Here is a 21,999-nt window from a genome sequence, read left to right on the forward strand (position 1 = left end):
GTGATTAGTGTGTGGTGAACGAAACAAGCGCTCTTACAATGAACGTCCTGAGTTACCCAAACATACTGTAACATATATACAATGTACATTTATAGCAAAATATTATACCAAGTAGCCTACAGTCAATACAGTACGTACAACTATATCAACTTCATCCACTTATGATGTGATGTCATATCTGCCAGAACCGATCCATTCTGCTACAGTCGTCACATTTTCAGAACTTTTCATATTGTGCGTTACAATTTCCATATATAGATTATTAGAGCCGTCTGTATGTCAGGTCATGGAACTGGATAGGTCACACACTTCAAAGACACAATAGATCAGTCACAAAACATGCTCTAACATGTGAACTCGCGAGACAGGAGGAATAGAGGATGGCCTAGGCTAGAGCCACCTGGAGAAGTACCACAGAGCAGGAGATGAAGGTGCAAGGGCTGTCATGGCAACTGGAGCAGAGGGCACAACACCGAAGACGATAGAGGAGTTTCATCAATGGCCTATGCTCCGCAGGGAATTTAGTAAGTGCATGTCAGGTCATAGTATTAATGGTAGCCTACCCATATTGCTCATAGCTGGACAATAAAATACGAAAGGACAAAATGACTATGCGCTATTGGAGGAAATGAACTCACATTAAGTGCAATTAGGATGGATACATGCCATGTACTAGATAATAGCCTTTGGGCATAACAACACCATTACATAACAAGTATTTGCATAATCCACGCACATCCATTATCACTGACATACCTGCCAACATTAGACTGTGAACAATCAGGAGACTTTCTAGGTGGGTGGGGGGGGGGGGGGGGGGGCAAAGCCCTGGCAGCCTATCGATGTGGTGTGAGCAACGAATGCCAGAAAAGTCGCCCTCTTTCAAAGTCGCCCCAGACTCGTTTCCCAACGGGTCTGTGGCCTTAAACTAGATGCAGATTAGACTAAAATCAAATCTGTGCTTCTGGGGGTCCCTGGAAAAAAAAGGTTTGCAATAGGGGTCCATCCGTGGAACAAAATATTTTGAGATGGGGGTCCACAGCCAAAAACACATTTTGGGGGTCCTTACCACTGATAGGCACATTCTACAAATGTCTTCTAGTTCTAAATCATAACAATTTTCTGAAAAAAACTTATGTTGCCATCAGTGTTTCTCAAGCGTTGTCATGTGAAGGACCCCCAGAATGATATGTATTTGGCTACGGACCCCCATCACAAAATATTTTGTTCCAGGGACCCCCAGAAGCAAATATTTGATTTTCGTCTATTCTGCATCTAGCTTAAGGCCACAGACCCGTTGGGAAACGAGTTTGGGGGTGACTTTGAAAGAGGGCGACTTATCTGGCTACCTGAGCAACACCCCATGCTGACTGATGTGATCAATGCACGCTCACATTGCCTCTAGGAAGATCTCCTGGAGATCAGATTTTAGGCAATACATCTTTAGGCAACACAACCCCAAAAATCGGAAGATTACAATTCAGGAGCACGGCAGGAGAAAGGGTAAAAATTCAGGAGTCTCCTGCTAAATTCAGGTTGGCAGGTATGATGCATCACAACACTGCTATGCGGCACTGTTCTGTGTACATGTGGGCTTGTTGTCCCTCAGGAATCCCTCACAGCAGGTGGAGTGGTTACCAATCTTATCACAGCAATGACGCATGTCCTTGATCAGATCCTGACACATGCTCTCCTTGTATTTGTTAGCTGTAATAGAAGGAAAAGCAGTAAGGAACAGTTTACTTTGAGTTTATATTTAACAGAAAGAAAAACATACAGTACAAGAGACAATGCATAACCTTGCACAGTGGTGTAAAGTAAATACATACTTAAGTACAATTTTAAGGTATGTATACTTTACTGAAGTATTTCCAATTTTCTATACTTTTACTTCTACTCCACTACATCTCGGATCCAACTATTGTACTTTTATTCCACAAATAAATATTTGAAAACTTTAGTTACTAGTTACTTTGCAGAACTTAAATTATAATAAAACATACATTAACCAATTTAGCCCTATTTTATACCTAGACCATTTGAAAATATCACATGTGAGCTTGTAGATCTGCTATTTCAAGCATGTTGTACTTTTATTTTTGGTACTTTAAGTACAATATTGATGCCAATACTTTCGTACTTTTACTCAAGTACATTTTGAATACCGGACTTTTTGTAACGGTATTGATACTTTTACTCAAATAAAAGGAACGTAGTACTTTTTTCACCACTGACCTTGCAGACACGTTTGAATCGCACACGCTTGCTTCTGACACAGGTTTTTCAGTGGCATATCTGAAATGGAGCCACCAGTGAGTTGGTGAGTTCTGACATAGTTTGTGTCCACTTGTAGTAATCGCATCACGACGTTTCCTCATGCGCACACGATTATAAAATGGTTTGAATATTTGAAATCAAAATACCAATGGTTAATTAGTATACACACAATGTGCCTAATCCTACCTTGGATGGTTTAGTTGTTTGCCATAAAGTTGACAGAAAAACGCAGGAAACTGGTGCTTCCGCTAGCTGCGTGATCTTGTTTCTTCTTTCTGGGGTTTTATGGCTTTTTGGGCACAGACTCACAGAGCCGAGTAGAGGTTGGGTTTTAGGTTTACAGCGCAGGCTCTGCGTGATTGTTGTGATCACGTGATCAAAACACTTCCTCTACTTCTTTGGCTTTAGTATTGGCGGTTGGCTAACCAGCTAAGAGGTGCATTACCGCCGCCAAGTGGACTGGAGGGTGGAACAGATTGTTCAGAGAAACAAAACCAAAACAGCTAGATTCTGTGAGGGGGGGGGGGGATACACAACTGCCACATGCTCAATAAAAACTACTATACAACAGTGTTGTCAGCCAAAAATAACAGATATACAATGCATAATCTTACATGTTGCTATAGCTTGTGTATCTTTTTGTTTTAACTGCACATGCCTATCCAAGCCCTGGATAAATAATGTCCAACTGCATTTATTGCAGTCAACCCAAAAATCCATCCAAATCTATCCACATAGCCTACCGGTCTTGTTTTGCATACACATTAGAAAACTGTAAATGTAGAGAAAATGTACTAGGAAGTGTGCTAAAATGCTGTCACATTAATTTTAGGTTGCAAACAGAATTTCCCCCATGAACTCAACTGAACTAAAAGGTTTTTTTTGATTGATTGAAGAATTTATTAGAAGTTTGCAATAGAAAAAAAGTACAGTTTCATGACAGTACAAATCACTGGTACAAGGTCAACTAAAAGGAGATCCTAGAAAGCCGAAGCTTATTTCCACAGGAACCACACTTTAAGTATCTCATATAACATTGAAAGACAGACGGATAGGGGTGGCACAGTTTAAGAATGATGTTAGCCTATGATGATGATGACAATAATGAAGCTCATTCTTAAATGTCACCTTTAATTCTCTATTATTTATTTATAAAGAGAAACAATTAAGAAACAGTTCTTATTTACAATGACGGCAAATAACATCAACCTATGGTATGTATGCCTGAATGTTATAAAACATATCTTCTTTAATCCAAATATGTAATTCCCGTTATCAATAATTAAAGATGATTGAATTATTACTATAACTTAAAGTGCATGCTTTTGTAATCATAATACAGTATTTCATTGAATTACTGTACTACTGTACTACATTTGAGACAATATAGGCTACTAAAATTAGGACAATATTATTATTAGTATTAACTAATATTCCAAATTAGCTACCGCACACACTTGTGTTAAGACAGCCACAAATAATATACAAGTACCAATCATACGAGTCTATACAGATACAGAATCACATCCCCCGTGATGAGATGTGATTCTTGAACATCCTCTTAAATATAATTGAGCCAGGGAGTACATGCTAGAAAGACGTTGATCGTTTTACTCCCCTTCCAAAATGGGATAGCATCATTTACGTTTCTTCAGGGGAACACGTCTTATATTTCCAGCACTGTGGTCTTCATTTTATGCACCTGTGTAAAAAACAACAGACATTTCTATAGCATTCATGCAAAAATGCATAGCGATAATTTGCAGTGCACGACAGAGTCCCAGTTTTACTACTGTAAAATCCCCAGACGCCAGTGTTCATTAACCCATTTGTAACAAAAAGCTATACTGTGTAAGTTGCTCAACTAGTGGTCAGTAGCCTTTTTTCGCCGTGGAGACGGATCTGTAGAGGCGTCCTGCATCCCTCTCCGATCAGGCGTTTGGGAGTTACGGACTCCTTCACCAGAGTAAATGCTGTTGTTATGTTGAGGCAAGCTACTTCCTGAGAAGACCCGCTGTGATTGGCCGGCAGTGTATGATCCGCGCTGTGATTGGCCGATAGTGTATGATCTGGGAGACACGTATACGGAATGATGCAGATGACGTAATTTTGCCGGGAAATGCAGCCCCTGTCACGGCTCAGTAGAAAACATATAAAGAAAAGGCTTTTGGGGCTGAAATTAACGGAGTGGGTGTTCTAAAACTTTAGCGATTTAATAGTTAGGACAATTTTAAGATTTGTTTTTTTTTAAGTTACATAGTATAGCTTTAAATGAAAAGTCCTGATTTAGTGTCCACCAACCTTTAGACTTTTCTTTGATGATGAATTGCTTGCTCTTCTTGTCCAGTCTATTAGAGGCAGTACAGGTATAGGTTCCTGGGAGCAGCGAGGAGGACGTCAGAACAGCTTGGTCCTCTGGTGTCTCCGGCATTGCAACGGAGGCCTGCCAGGTGTACACAGGTGTGGGATTCCCTGTAGCACCGCAGTCTAAGCGGACCTCTGCAGCCACTTCAAAGTCAAACGTTTCCTGGTCAGGACTGAGGAAAGTTGGGGGATCTAGGAAGAGGGTCATTGGGATTACTATACAGGCCAACATTGAATACTTTTATAAACAGTGCTCATTAAATAAAGCAGTGGTTTTCAACCAGTGGTGCTTGCGGGGGTTCCAGGTGGTCCCCAGCTAAATGATGGAGAGTCATAACCAAACGGACCCTATTGATCTTTAACTCTCGAGAGTGTGAAATTAAACCATTTGGGCCCTTACGGGTCCATCTGACAGGGCCGGCACCCAGGGGGTCCCCTGGGGCCCAGCCACCGCCGGGACCCCCGGCGGATCCCCGCGGACCCCCACGCTGCCGGGGAAAAAAATATGGGAAAATAGTCAAAAGTAGCCGATCTACAACCTACTGCTCCACTCCACGGCCTGTGGTGTATACATGTGACCTGACGGTCACTTATCTCCCGATTAGGGAGTCTTACTGGTTATTATATATATTTTTGGACCTTGATATGAAAAAGGTTGAAAACCACTGAAATAAAGGATAATACAGCAGCTTGTCGAGTAGGCTCTTGACTCACAGTGTACAGAGGCATTAAGAGGCGCAGAAGACACCGTAGGAGGAGGCTGTGGTCCCTCTGGTCCCAGATCCAGCTCTGCTACACACCTGTACTGCACTCCGTTGTCAGCTCTGGACGGAGTGACCATGAGAATAGAAGACACTTGCACGGGGGAGGAAGGTGTGAGGTCTGCGAACGAGTGGTTGTAAACCTCAGTCTGCCCTCTGTACCACCTTAGTGTGAGGTATTGAACGGGGGCAATATTCTGGACCTCGCAGAGCAGTTGGTACTCCTTTCCCTCTAGCATGGGACCAGTGTGGTTCACGGAGCTTATGGAGACACTGTCTGGAGTTTCTATGAATGAACACAGGAAATTTCCCAATATTAGTGCGTACATCAGACATGATGATCCATACTTGTGGTATTCACTTCCTCAGTGCTGATTCATGTCTAAAACCACACATTGCCCTGGAGAACGACCCCCCCGCCATCCGCCCCTTTCCTGCACTATGCTTGAACTGCACCAGTAGCCTGCATAGAATATACTGTGTAGTTGACTAACCTGTTGCACATAAGTGCAACAACTTGAACTGCACCTGTAGCCTGCATAGAATATACTGTGTAGTTGACTAACCTGTTGCACAGTCAGGTAGCAGCTACTGGAAAAAATGCTGTTGGTGTATTACAATCTACCAAACTTTTATAAACATGTACATTTGCACTCTCTTTCTTTTCCTCTACTCTTTATGTTGTTTTTTTCTGCTGTTGTTATTATATTGCTGCAATGTCTAAAGCAGGAGTCAGCGACCTTTTTTAAATTAAGTGCCATGTTTTTATTTTCTAGATAGTCAGACAGTGTGCCATGTCAACATACATATAGTGACTTTGAGTGATATTTTAACCCATTTTGATTGGCAGGATATTGTTATAATGATCATTAGACCCAGGGCAATAATCCACCTATCTCCCTGACTCTCTCCCCAGGCAGAGTTCAGAGTTTTAATTTGTAATTTCAAGTTGTAATTTGCTGTAAATTAACTTCATTTATTGACCACATTTTAAAATAAAAATCCTCTCTCACACTTCTGCCAGTGTGCCAGAGCCCAGCCAATGTTGGCACCCATGCCTATAAGGTTGCCTACCCCTGGTCTAAAGGAAGCCAAACCAAAATAAGTTTTACTAGAGTCACTTATGCATAATTATGATGTAACAATAATATAACCTTGAACCCTTGAACCTTGATCTAAAGAGGAGGAACTTACTGTAGAGGATGAGGTTGAGTTTCTCCTCACATTGCCTCGGGGCAGTGAAAAATACTCCGTAACAGATGGGCTCTTCAATCCAGTCAATGAGGCTGTCCACCTTCCACTGGACAGACAGATCCTGCTGAGTATGGGCTGCGCCAATGGCTGATTCCCAGCCCAGGACACGCACTGGGCGTACAGCTTCACAGTTGACTGACACAGGCTCCCCAAACGCTACCACAACCCTGGAGGGTTTGAGGATCAGGGAGCATCCTTCACCTTCACCTGACGCTGCATGAGATAATAGGCTTGTCATTTTTGTCATTAATCAACACACAACACAAGTAGGCATCACCCACTCAGGATCGTTCATCTATCTAGTGCTAGTCATTATGTAATTGTGTTACACAAACATCATAGCTTACTAAAATTCAGTTTGTTTGCATGTGACAATGCTAATTTCACTTTTAATACATGCGCTGATGAGGCTTCTGCAGACTGCAGTGGTAGGCTAATAGCCTAGGCCTGATGATCAAAGTCGGTATGAAAAAAAGAACTGGATACAGGCGGACGAACAAACTCATCAACTTTAATCAGCTAACGGTTCTAACAAATTACAAATCCCCGAAGCCCATTTCCTCTTACCCAAGCAGAACATGCAAACCGTTACAATCCACTTCAGAACGTAGTTTCCCATCGTTTTCGCAGTGTTTCCACCGTTGACGATAGATCGAGGGGAAAAAAGAAATTCCACTTTGGCCGTGCTTGGCAACTCAAAAGTGAACTATGTTGGAACAAAAGGGCCCCCCTCATCCTGTTTGACTTTGGGGTGGCGGGGGGTGGGGGTAATGCCTCATTTATACTCCGCAGTAGGACAGTGTGGCTTGCCGACAAGAACTGATTTAGGCCTACAAGTTAACAATTGCCATGCACCATCGTGCCATACTGCGATGGAGTAGGATTGCCAATAAAGCTTTATGTAGAGAGAGAGTCATTATAGATATGGCATCTGAAAAGACAGCCTGTAGTGTTCATAATTCAGAATAATGAATAGTAGCCCAGGACAGCACTTGGATCATTGCAAATGATTCTGATTCTGATTTCTTATTACTCTCTAAAGGCTAGCAAGAGACAAGAGAGCTATGCAGGGCACATGCAGCCTACTGTATGTCAATGCATGATTTGAATACATGTACCTGTAGCCTACCTGGTAGCCTACATTTAATGATGACAAATATACTTGAACCTTTAATGTTTAGTTTACAGTAGCCCACAACTCCATACTGCTGCACAAAGATTATAGCCTACTTATAGCCTAAGTAAACAATCAATGGCATACCCCCTTGTGTAAAGGTTATGGACATTTCCAAGAAATAAATATAACTTAGGGCTGCATTTCCCACTTAAAATCTTGTTATCATAAACACAAAATGTCAGTGTCAACTGCCCAACTTTATATGTGTGTGCTTATAAGGCAATACATTGACTGAGATAATCATAAATACGTGTTCAATTTTCTTTACTCCTACATTTTATTGTTAATATTTCTTTCTATGTCCATATTGGGAACCTATGTTCCATGACTTTCACAAAGAATGACAGTTCCAAAGATAGAGTATAACATAACTTTACTGCAGAGCTGCAAATCAAGTGAAGCATCTTTCAGTTTCCATATGCATGACCTATAGCTTTTTAATTCCAAGCATAGCTAAATCAGCAAGTGGAGCTCTCATGTCTGTTACCCATGATGACTAAACTCCCAGAGAGAGAAAGTAACTGGATGCTTATAGGGATATTTATGGAAGGCACAGCTGCGCTTATCTCAACGTACAGCATTCATGTGCACTTTAGCTATGCTGTTCCCTCCAAGGTCTCTGCAGAAATATGTTAAGCCTGTGTGCCAATAATAAGACTTTTTTTTTTCACCCTATCCGAGACAAATTAAACAATATGCACACTGCCAGGTTGTTATAGCAACACAGCATACACAAACAGTGTTTCCTGGAGGAATTCACAGGGAACAACATGCACAAGACATTAAGAACACTTTTATTTATTGATTTTTATTGATTTTTAAGGGGGTTTATATTGACCAATTTGGGGTAAAATGTCTAGCTTTACATTCACTTTTGTTTGCACTAATTAGTATGGCACTCTGAGCACTGGATAATGTATGCAGATAGCATGAGAGAGGGGTCCAAGGGGCGTACAAAAGGTGGCAGAAAAACAGTTACACTAGTGTGACTCTCCCTCAATCAGCATTCCATCCTAGAACATCAAACATCAGCAAAAAAAACAAAAAACAAAAATAAAATAAAATAAAGGAATACATCATAAACTGTTGAGATGTTGGTTCTGGTTATTTTACTTTACACGTCATTCAATCATTCATTTATCAGTAAAATAATAGAACAAAAAAGGCTGTTATATAACAGAAACTGGAATAGTGGCTACTGTTTCGAATAAAGAAGAATAAATGCAACACAGTCACAGACATTCAAATGCACATACAAACATTAGTGCATAATACTAGTAAGACGCCTTAGGGCGACATGCGACCTTGCCCTAAAGGGCGATATGGGGAATATTGACTTTTACATAGGTGATGTGTCACCTGTGATATCACCTGTGATGTCACAGTGATGTGTCTGGGGAACCACAGTGTCAGGCGTGACGTACAGACAGAGATACACGGACAAGATGTGCCGGTTTTCATAGTAAACGTGCAACCTATGGTCGCAATAAAACAGTATTATATCCCTGCTCGCTGTCACATTTTCAGCACCATTACAATTCATTCACAAAATACGAAGATAATAAATGCTTAGTACCTAAAATACCTGAAATGTAAACAAAAAGAGTCACTGTATTTTTCCTCATCATAATAGGCACATATAACCAACCTGAGGTCTATGTCATGGGGCAGCTTAATATAACTTTGGTTTTAAACATAACCATTTTGTATCATCATGACCATCATCAGCATGAAGACAAACAGGTCCAGCCCCTTACTAATAAGGTATTTAGCATTCGTTGAGGTGTACAATACACATGCCAAACACACATAATGCATACCTACAGAATTGTGTTTCGCAAAAAAGGCCCATGATTGTTGTGACTTTGACATGAACAGTCCATAGTGCAGAAATATGAATGTTTTTGACTAGTTCATCCTCATTGATAGTTTAACAATAGTACAGTTTATGATGCAAGGAAACAAGAAATACGAGACAGAAATACAAGAAATGTGATACATTTTGTTCTCAGTGGTCATAACGTTCACATTAAAGTCCAGAAGAAGACCTCAGTGGTTTAATAAAGTTAGTGTGCAACCTCATTCTTTTTATTACATCGTTTACACTGTGAAGTGTAAAAGGAAGCCGAACAAAAATATGTTTTATTCTTATGTACCTGTACAAAATACGTAACAATAAAGTACAACCTTGACCTTGTGATCAGCACTACCACAATACTGGTGTGTGCCCCCTCCTTTTGTTTGTTATTGTTCACATTGACAATCAATGTGAACAACTGACAGTCAGTTGATCAATGGATGCATTGATGGTCAGTCATTGATGCAATATTAACACATTGAATATCATATCATATTTATATTTATGCATGAAAAGCTGAAAAGTAGAAGTCAATCTTAGCCAGTCATGATGAAATATGAAAAATCACTATGGAGATAATGTTGATTTGCGTGGTGTTTGGCCATATCTGTAGGAGTAATAGCAAAACATACATTTGTTTTACAAAAATCGCCCTTTTGATGGTGCCATAATTGACCAATGTGAAAGGTGGCATTTCTCCTTCGGCCTAATGGGAATGTGCGTGTAAAGTTTCACGGCAATCAGACCCTGCATTAATGATTTGAGACATTTTGTTCAAAGCCTACCACTCCTGCATTGGATGCCAATCTTGAAAAAAATCAATGACAAATCAAACAAATATGTCTTGATCATAATGACTCTAGAGATAATGTGTACTGATTTGCGTGATGTTTGGGAAAATAATTGGTAGGAGTAATATCCCAAAAAAAATATTTAGAAAAAATCAGCCACCTGTGCTATAACAGGCCAATGTGAAAAATGGGGTGTGTGTGCACAGTTTCACGTCCAACGGTCCAACGGAGCCGGAGATTAGCTGTACACAGACGGATAGACGGACATATGCGCACACGGACACACAGACGGGCCGACAGGATGAAAAACATAGTCTTTGACAATAAGTGTGAAAAGTTTAAAGAAAATATAAAAGTCAGCAACATGCATTCATTAAAAAGGCACAGTGGGTATGTGTAATAACATTATCTTTAAGCATGCAAAACAATTATCATCGGTCAGTTATGCAAAACAGTTCACAGCATTATCCTTGGGTAACAAATTACAAGCACAACATCTGAAATGTGGCAATGCTTCCACTAAAAAACATGCAGAATTGTGCATTCATATATAATCCATAAAGTCTTTGGTAGGAAATCCGTCCATCCAGAGCCCTTTCAGTAGAAAGAATTCTTGCCTTTTTTTGTTTTGTAATAAACATACCCAATCACAGCCAGGAGTGCTATGGCCACAGGTGGTCCAACCATAGCCCAGAATGTTGTGCGATTGCGATTCACTGTGGAGGAAGTGAGGGGTTATTAGGTTAACATATTGTTATTCCACGTATTATCTATTTTCTCACTGTTGATCACAAAATAGTAATACCACCAACACTTATATTCCACACATAAAGGTCACGAGGGGACAATGACAACCATTTACCTCCTCTATGAGGGTTAAAAAGCAAATTGCCTGGATCTCCTCACACTACAGTTTTAAATACTTTGAATACTGTATCTGGTTGCATCACACTTTACAGAATAATAATCATATACCGTAAGTAAACTAGAAAGTAACTAGACTTTGAATCAATGCAAGTCATGAACGATTCCCCACCCGGTTATGTAATCCCTGGTACCAGTTGTCAAGAGTACCTGTTGTACCTGTCTGTCCCTTTTATGCCCACATGGAGATCTCTTTATCTGTCTGTTTGGCAGCCTGTGTCCCTTTTATGCAAATATATGGAGATCCCTGATGTTATCAGTATATGCCCATACATATATCGGTGTATGCCACAGACAGCACCACACTCCCTCATTGGGCACTGGTGTACTCAGGGAATGATTTAATTTGGAAACAGATGCCCAAAGTCCTGTCCTGTATCTCTATCTGTGCCCCTATTATGCGTTTATGCCCATTATATGGGCTTCAGTGTCAGGTATGCCCAAATATGGGTTCTATAGGCCAGTCTATGACGTCATATTGATGACATTAGCGTACTTCCATATGTAGAGATTTGTGGATTTATTTTTGGAAGATACGCTGAAACGACGACTTCCCACTTGGCGCATTATATCCTCTGCTTCTTGCCGATACGCACGGCAAGTTTTAAGTCGGTCATGCTCACTGTATATCATGAACTACAGACAGAGATTTCGCACATTTATAGTTATGATTATTGGGCCTGGGCGGAGCAACACAGCTCCTCACGTGATGAAGCAGGTTGTAAACAGCGGAGCTGGTTAAACTTGCGGTGGCACCACTGGCAATGGATGAACAGTCATGATATATGTGGTAAGACACATCATAGGCATACTGTATGTTCTCCCATATATAATGCAGAACCATCTGTCCCTTGCCACTGCTAGTTTAACAGTCTCTGTTGTTGACATCTGCACATCGAGGTGCCGCGTTGGTATTGCTCTGGCAAATGAAATTCTGTAGTGTGTGATGCAGCCAGATTTTAAATCTCCTGTAGCCTACCGCCAAGGTTAAACAACTCTCCTCTTTTCTAAAGCATGCAGGGCTCACTCTCCCCAAACATAACCTGGGACAGCTATAAACACAGACATACGGCTCCAAAACCAATGTTACGGGGTTCTAGTGTCAGAAATTATACGTTTTAAAGTCATACTGTGTACATTCTACTATTTAAATTTAAAATATATATATATATTGTTGATAAAATGTTCCACTGGCATATTTTTCACAATAACGTTCCACATAAATGTGTTGTGAGACCACTCCTCTAAATGGTCACATTTAGAGAAGTGGTTAAACAACCATTTAACGTAAATGTGCACGAGACCATGCACTTTTCTAAATTGTGTGACAGCAGTGCACAAAGTTATAAGAGCTTTGGATAAATGTGCTAAATAAATGTACCATTAACCCTTTAAGTAATATTTGTGTCTGCCCCTTACACTTCCACCAGAAATGATGCAGGCACCCACCGGAAGTTACACTTCCACCAGAAATGATGCAGGCACCCACAGGAAGTTACACAGCATGACTTTAACTTTCGTAATTTCGGTAAGTTAAAACACACACATTTATGGTATGTGGAATGATTATTGTGAAAGAATACCAGTGAAAGATTATATCAAAGTTTTCTTTTGTTTAATTGAAAAAAGACACTAAAAGACACTAATGACATTAAGACACAGTTACATTAAGAGAGTGCAAAATACACACATTATAAAATGTGTGAATATATAAAAAGAGTTTATTATTATAAACTCTTTTTATATATTCAACAGAAAAACAAACAGAAAAACAAATAAACCACAGCAAAAGGCACTGGCAAACAGAAAGGTATTTAGCTTTGATTTAAAATTGTTGAGAGGTGTAGCAACCCTGCAGTTTGTTCCAGATAATGTAGTGCAAAAAACATGAATTCTGCTTCCATGTTGAGTTATGAATCTGGATTCTGAAAGCAGAATTGTCTCAGAAGACCTGAGAGATCTAGAATGGTTCATGCAGTGTCACAAGAAGAAATTCTGTGCTTTATAAACCAACAGTAGTATTTTGAAATCAATCTCTCTCTGCCTTAGACGTGATATGATCCACATTCTACAGGTTTTACAGCTTTCTGAATCAACAGCAGTCATCTGAACAATTTGTAGTTGGCCCCAACAATGGTTGCCCTCAAAATATGTTTTTCCTATATAACAGCTTCTCCCTTTCGTATGTACCGGTAATAAACAGCAATGCCAGACACTAAGACAGCCACAATTAAGACAGCCACAACAATCCCAACAATGGTCCCAGCCCCAGGCCCAGGGTGACTGCCTGATGGAGAACAGTGGCATGGAAGAAATATAGAATTATAAATTAAACACTGAAAGGAAATAGATTAGAATGGTAGTATTGTTAGTACCTGAGCCTAAGTTATTTCATCATAAAAAAGATCCAAAATAACTGAAACATTTTCAATTTTTCACTTGAAAAACATGTATTTTAGGCATGCAAAACCATCATACAATGAAGTACAAATTAGGCTGTATAATCTTTGATAATAACACTTACCTTCGGGTGAATTGATGATAATGAACCTCTTGGTCTCAGTGCCCACACCATTGGAAGCTGTGCAATTGCAAGTGCCTGGAAACAAGGTGGTGGTAATGACAGAAAGACCTCCCATCTTCTCCTGCTTTGCATTAGAGCACTGCCAACTGTATGATGGGGTGGGATTTCCTGTAGCGGTGCAGTTCAAGGTTATTTTATCTCCTGGATCTAGTGTTTCTGTTTCGGAACTGAGGAAGGTTGGTGGGTCTGGAAGGTAAACAAAATAAATGTTAAGAGGGCAAGGAGAAGGAAAAAATAACAGAAAAAGTCCAATGATAAGTTATGTAATAAATATTCATGTGGTTTAGGAATTGAAACTCACAGTGTACAGTCATAATATGTGGCTGTGATGGGAAAGGGTTTGGACCTGACGGTCCAAGGTTCATTTGGGTTTCACAGTAGACCTGAGTTCCATCATCATCTCTGCCTGGGGTGATAGTGAGGGTAGACGACTCGTTTACTGGTGAAACTGAAGTCAAATTGTCATATGACTGCCTGTGGATGGCCTTATGTTGTTCTTTGAACCAAATAACAGTGAGATTCCTGACAGGTGCAATGTTGATAATGTCACACTGGAGCTGGTACGTCATGCCCTCCACCATTGGTCCTGTGTGGCTTGCTTGAGATATGGACACGCTGTCTGGCTCTTCTGTAAACATATAATGACTTAATTAAATTGCAGTAATGACAACGTATCCCCCCCTCCATTATAAATATCAATATGAAATGACTAGGATTGAACCATGTGGTATTAAATGATCAAAATCATAAGTGAGATAGGCTACTCACTGTAGAGAGTGACTGTCAGGCTTTGCGAACACTGGTCACCGTTGCCCCCAGGATTAATGTAGCACTGAGGCTCTATTTTCCAGAGTTTTAAACTCTCGACTGTCCAAGTGACAAACTTGACATTTTCTGCCATGTCTGTGGCTCCAATCTCGGACTCCCAGCCCATCCCGTCGTGCTCTGTAGATGGCGTGCTGCAGTTAACCGAGACGGTGTCTCCATATCTCACCACAACACTGGGAGGGTTCAGCTCCAGAGGGCAGGAAGTGTTCACACGTCCACCTACAAGTTGTACAAAAGACACATGAAAAAGAGTCAACATAAAAGTTAGAAAATATGCACAATACACAATCACGCTCTCTTCCAGCGTGATATAAATTGAAACGGAAAAATCTGCACACCATGTGTGTATATGATATGATATGTACACACTGGGCCACTGGGCCGAAATGCCTGTTTGTTTGAACAATAAACAATGAAGAATCCGTTCTAAAGTGAGTGCTGGTGTCCTTGTTCTAAAGTTCAAGTTGTTGAACTACTCTTTGAGAGCGCTCCTCTTTCTATTTTTTAGGTGTTTGGGGCAGGTCGTTTTAAGTACGTCTACTCTGGCTTTTGTGAGAACTCCAGACAGTTTTTAAGTTATATTATATAGTATATTTGATGTATTAGACATGCCCCCCCTTGATGTAGGGCTACATACGGTAAACACCTGTCCTAGTAACTGAAATCCTTCTAATGCATGAGGTGGCCGTGTTTTGTCAATTGTTTCATTTCTTTTATTTGAAAATGATAAATAAATATATAAAATAAAGAGAAACACGGCCCCTCACGTATGAGAAGGACAATATCAGCCACCTGAACCAAGAATGGGTGTTTTCAATTAATTCAATATGGTTCAAATGGATTTTGAAGTTGCAACTGGTTTACGTATATAAGAAGGGGGCATGTCTGATCAAATGAATATCAAACATCTAAACCAGGGGTATCCAACATTTTTTCAAAGTGGGCCACATCAGAAAATATTGAAACATCCAAGGGCCGACTATCTCCTGAAAAAATGTACTTTCGGTCGACCATAACAAAGTCACATATGCATCGCAATTACAATATTTCATTATCATTATCATTATCTATCTTTTGTCAGGTGTGTGCTCTGAATTAAATACAAATAACTCACATTACCAAATGTAACCAGACATGTAAGCTAAAAAATACAACAAAATAGCCTTTCATGACCGCTTCAGAATGAGACAACAGGGAACAAGGAATACTGACAAATTATTATAACATTGTTTATACTATAAACATCTTTTTTAACGGTGCTACCAGGCCGTTTGCAGCAAACACACATTTCCTACCAAATGTCTCTCTGACAACCACAACGCTGTCATGCATGTGCACTGAGACACAAATATAATACTCTGCAGACTGAAACAGATCTGCTATTTTTTTTATCAGGTCTTAATGGGTTGAATCTAATCTGCTTGTATTATCGAATATGTTATTAACATTTTGCAAAAAGAAAAGGCACAGTGGCACATATTTATAAAAAGGAATGCTAAAAGGATAACCCAATAAGCCCAGGGCTTGTTTTTGTGTATTCAGTTCATCAAGACATTTAAAGACAAACGATATACAGTAGAAAACATCATATATTATACAGTATACGAATAAAGGTACAGAAACATTTGAGGGACATCTATATGCATTCTGACAATGCAACGTTTATTTGTATGCATTTCTTTATGTGGAAGTTATAGAATATAATGTTGCTGTCGGGCAGACAACTCTTATTTCCATAATTTGAACTTTTGGTGTGTGTGCTCCTCACTGGCACTTGAGTCAGTAGAATTATAGATATTATAGAAACAGCAGTGACAACACAGAAATGTGTGTGGGCCTGAGGAATCCATTGGCATAACGACTAAATTGGGGAGAAAAAGAGGGTACAAAAATAATGTTCATCCCAGAACTAACCAGCGTTGCCAGGCCTGCTCATTATAAAGGGTTTCTAGGTAAAACCTGTGTGTGTGTGGTGGTTCATTTCAAGGTAAAGAGCAGTGTGCCTTGTGGTGGTTCATTTCAAGGAAAGGCAGCGGGGCTTTCACAGTAGCATCTGTCCCCCTGATTCACCACAACAATGTGCCCATGCCTGCAACTGTGACACAAATATAACATGCAAACTGATAGGAAATAACGAAAGTCTGGGCTCTGGGCTTTCAATAAAATGTTTGGGGGACATTATATGCGTGCATGATTCTCACATACATTTACATGCAACTAAATACACATAAATGCATTTCATACATTTGCATTGCAGTCACAACCAGTGTTGCCATGCATGCACTGTGATGCAAACACCAATGCAAACTGAAAGGCTTGGCGGATGGGGAAATGCAAATGACTCATGTCCTGACGTGTTTTAATAAAGATGCAGACACATTGGAGGCACATTACCTGCATGTGTGATTTTTACAAGCTGTGTATGCAAATATACATATAGTTGTTGTTGGGCAGAAAGCTCTTAATTCATGGGTTTCCAAACATTAGAAAATATTAATGTACTTTCGGACCATAGCCTAATAAAGTCACATATATGCATGCATCACATTTAACAATTTTATTTAACTATCATCATCAATACTGTACATATCAATGGCCTTTTGTCAGGTGTTTGCTCTGAAAACAAAAAAATACAATAAAATAGCCAGGAAACAATCCAGACAAATTATACTTTGGAAAGATATTCTTGTTTGACGGTGCTGGCGGGCCGTTTACAATACAATTTAGCAATGAAGCCGAGGGCTGTATAAAAGTTGTCCTTGGGCCGCATTTGGCCCCCGGGCTGCACTTTGGACACCCCTGATCTAAACACTAAATCTAAATGAAAATCTAATTGTCTAATAAAGTGGACATTTCATGAATTAACCCACCCCAGAGTGTATTGCTTGAGGAACCATGTAGATTGGAACATTACGCCACTTTTCCATTGAACTCAATAAAGGATATCTGAATGGTGAATCGTGTCCTCAAGCTCGATTGCTTAATTAAGGAACATCATTTATGTTCTGACTTGACGATGACATCATGACACTGACTCGCCTCTACTGGCACAGATGCTTCAGAATAGTCTTGGCAAAGGGGTGGGTTGGTTGCGGCTCTCTTGGTTAAAAGCACTGTGTTGACTCGCCTTGCACCGATGGTTTTGTGGCGACGTGTTGCAAGCACGGGTGCATGTCCGTGGCAAAGACTTGGCCCTGTCCATGTCAAATTCTAAATTCTCTGTATTATATAAGAGTATAATGTTCTTATTGGTTCTCAAATGTTTTATTTGAAAGGGTCCCCTTAACTCTGAGAGTGTACAAATGGAACCAATGGGCTTTTCTGCCAGTGAGAAACTCACTGGCAGAAAAGCAGTTCCCCACGGGATGAAAAAAGGTCAAAAACAAAAAGGTATGGAATGCCATGTGACAGGTTTTGAGAGCTGCATTCTCTGTAAACTTTTAAGAACCACTTTTAAGAACCATTTGTGGAATTTCTTGGATTCTTTGCTTTTTGTGTTGTTTTTAATGTAAATGTTCCATTTGACATACCTGTTATGGTCAATCAGGACTAGCTCTTTTATTAGTATAATATTATTGTCCACTCATTTTGAGTGTCCATGGCAAAAATCTGACAAAAAATGTCCACCACAAGCCAGCATGGGATGACCCCTGGTTGCAAGCGACTCATCGGCCTGTGATCACCTAATAACATGGATTCACTCACACATTCCTCCATGGTATCAATCTGGACTTCGGCCCATAGGCAGAGAATATGAGAAATCAGAAAATGACCCGACCAATCAGTGCTTTTAACTGTTGTACGGACAGCCGTTGAAACGCAGTCACTGATTGGTCCGGTCATTTTCTGACTTTACATACTCTCTGCCTATATGGGCCGATGTCCAGACTGATACCGTGGAGGAACGTGAGTGAATCCATGGATGTTGTCAGTTCGGATCACCCATGTCCGTTATAGGCTAGCTAGCGCAGGGGTAGGCAAGGCACGGGGGCCATCATAATAACTGGCACACTGGTATAAGTGTGAGAGAAAGGATTAGTTTATGTTTTTCTTTCAAAGATCAAGTAGACAATGCACAGTCAATAAAACAAGATGTGTCCAGCCCAGGTAATGAATCATGCAAACTCAGATGAATACGATGGGGTGGGAGTTTGGGAGATGGGTGGGGGTTAGACTTGAGATAGATGCAATGATCATTTTGATCATTCGTTAGAATGTCCTGATGTGAAAAGAAATGATCTATATATTCATTGTATATGGACATAATTAAACTTCTTCATAGTAAGCAGCACACTGACTATAAAAGAAAAACATGACACCTCATGTAAAAAAGGTTGCCGACCCCTACTAACATCCATCCCCCAAAATACGTGTTATAGTAACACACACCTGTTGTGCATAAATCAGTCAAATAGAAAACCACTCATCTATCAGGCTCAGCACCTCTATCAAAGCCTATTATATACTATTATTATTAATCTATAATAGGCTTTCACTAGCCTACTGACACAACAAAATGTGGCACCACATGCAAAAAAACAAGAAAAAAAAAGACACAACCAGACTACAAAATATAAATGATATAGTTAGCCTAATATAGCCTAGGAGTCAGAGGTGTTACTGTGAGGTAGCCCTGAAACATGACATGTGAACCATGGCTAGCTCTGGTATATGGACATGGATAGGCCTAGCCCTCATGGCTACTAATAGGCCTAGTTAGGGAAAGTTAGCCAAGTATTTGACCAATCTGGGAACTAAATGCTTACCAATAGTTTTCTTCACAAAATTAATGTGTTCATATTCATAGGTGTCTATCACCTCTGAATTATTTCCAACCAAATTCCCTTGGGAAACTTTGTGGGAGCCATGAATCAAAGTTGGGGTCTCATTGACTTTAGCCTAGCCTATAGTCTCAGGAAAATAATGCAAAAAATAAATCTGCTTTAAGTATAGCATGCTACAAAAGAAAGTGATGACTCATCACAAAACAATGGTTTAGTGTATCAGCGACCGTCATGTTTCAGGGCTAGGTTTAGTGATGAGTCATCACTTTTCACAGTTTTGTGGGGGCCGCTATTAGCCCAAGGAATGTTTTTTGTACAAAGCAAATGCTTGCATTGGATTCAGAATCATGAAAAAACCTTAGTTTGACCCCTCACATGCTACTTAAAGGAGTAGTTCACCCCCAAAATGACTTTTTTTCTATTGATGATTACTCATGCCATGGAGAGTATAGAGTTTTTTTTTTGTTTTTTGTCACATTCCTAAGACAAAAATTTGATTTGAGTAAATTTACCCCCATTGATTCTGGATGGGGACCCGTTTCATCCGGAACGAATGGGGGTACATTTATTGTTATCACATTTTTGTCTTAGGAATGCGACAAAAAACTAAAAATATTATTGAACTCTACTCTCCATGGCATGAGTAATCAAAAGAAAAAAAGTCATTTTGAGGGTGAACTACTCCTTTAAAAAAAGATTAATTTTGTATAATTTTACTGTATAGGCTAGGCTAGGCGACCCCAACTTTGATTCATGGCTGGCTCCCACAACATTTCCCGAGGGAGTTGGATTGGAAAGAATTCAGAGGTGATAGACCTTTATGAACACATTTATTTGTGAAGAAAGCTATTGTTAAGAATTTAGTTCCCAGATTGGTCAAACTAGACTTGGCTAACTTTACCTATTAAACTAGCCTATCCTTATTGCGGTCTTGCACAAAGAAGCGCACAGTTTGTGAAAATGAAAGTGGAGATTGTGGAAAATGCAAACAATGAATATGAGGGTGAACCCCATGCACTCACTGTTTTTGCATTCTCCACTTTCAGTTTCAGTTTCAGGTCCCCACCCTTATGCCTTATCTAATTTCACAATCGAGATAAATCTGTAAATGAAATAATAACTGGTAGCCTATATTTCTCCAGCATCCATCTGTTTTGATCATTTCTGTTGTTTCACTCTAGACAAATAGTCCCGTGATTGCAAACGAATTAGAGAAGATTTGTGCACTTACTACTACTAGACTAACTTAAAATAATAACCATGCGATTATAGCATGCTACATAAAACAGGCGAATTCAACAACAAACCCACATCCATCCATGCACGTATTAATATGTTATGACTTAAACGTTCCTATATGTAGCTCGAACCTCTCAGCTGCCTACTTTTAACGGCCATCCGATCCATTCAAGACAGTTTAGGTTGTTCTTTTGTTCATGTGGAAAACAAGACGACAACGTTGTTGTAACGTTACCTGCAAATGCAATCATTCCGATTAACATAAATATGTCCGTCGTTATTTTCCTCATGTTGTCAGTTCCCCAGTGAATTTCAAGTACGGTCCCGTAGTCGCAGCCAGTACCTCGTCCTCACCAACCTAGTCTGACTACCGTTATTATCGCAACTGACTGAACTATAAATGTCTACCGTATGATGATGGGAGTGGTGGAGGAGGGGAATCCCAAAGGTGTCATGTCCCCAGAAGTAGGAGGAGGATGTTTTTAAGACAACACACCCTTCGAGAAACTGCAGTGTAGCCTATTCCAACTATTGTACAAGATAGTAAGGCTATAATGTATCAAATTGTATTAGCCTATCAACTCAGGGTTTCCTGCAGGGTTTCCTGCGGCCCCCTGGCCTAAAATCTGTCCCCCCTGGCCAAGAGACAAGAGTCAACCTCTCCTTTTATGTTGAGGGCAAAAATAAGAATTAGTCTAAAATAAGGGAATTAATTTAGTTGTGTGAGCGCCTTCCTAGGAAGGTCCTCGATGCACGTCCCACTGGGAGGAGACCCCGTGGCAGACCAAAGACCAGATGGAAGGATTATATCTCCAAACTGGCTTGGGAATGCCTCGGTATACTCCCTGAGGGAGTGGAGGAAGTTGCTCCAGCTCAGGATAAGGAAATCTGGAGGTCTCAGTTGGAACTGATACCGCCGCGACCCGATTCCGGATAAGTGGTTGAAGATGGATGGATGGATGGAATTTAGTTGTGTTTTCCGTCATCATGGGCACATGTAGTCTATGTGTTTTTATAGGGCAAAATTAAGAATTAATATTACAAATTAAGTGAATTAATTACTTGAATTAATTAATTAGAAATTCCAGATTCCCCCTGGTCAAGACTTTTTCCTGCAGGAAACCCTGCAACTATAAGCGTTGTCATCCTTTACTTTAG

General features: G+C 40.1%; 1 protein-coding gene across 1 annotated transcript; it reads right to left on the reverse strand.

Annotated features, from left to right (window-relative positions):
* Positions 1-1,564: 1,564 nt before the first annotated feature.
* On the reverse strand, positions 1,565-21,217 carry LOC308282926 (intercellular adhesion molecule 1-like; the record flags this gene model as incomplete). Its single annotated transcript, XM_080723315.1, has 7 exons — positions 21,077-21,217; positions 14,759-15,037; positions 14,337-14,618; positions 6,597-6,869; positions 5,356-5,688; positions 4,579-4,833; positions 1,565-1,707 (listed from the first exon to the last, which is right to left on the reverse strand). Exons 1-7 carry the CDS (start codon positions 21,129-21,131, stop codon positions 1,565-1,567), a joined length of 1,620 nt encoding a protein of 539 aa, XP_080579441.1. The 5' UTR covers positions 21,132-21,217.
* Positions 21,218-21,999: the final 782 nt, after the last annotated feature.

The sequence above is a fragment of the Nannobrachium achirus genome (assembly GCF_963921795.1).
Source record: "Nannobrachium achirus genome assembly, chromosome: 4".
NCBI lineage: Eukaryota > Metazoa > Chordata > Actinopteri > Myctophiformes > Myctophidae > Nannobrachium > Nannobrachium achirus.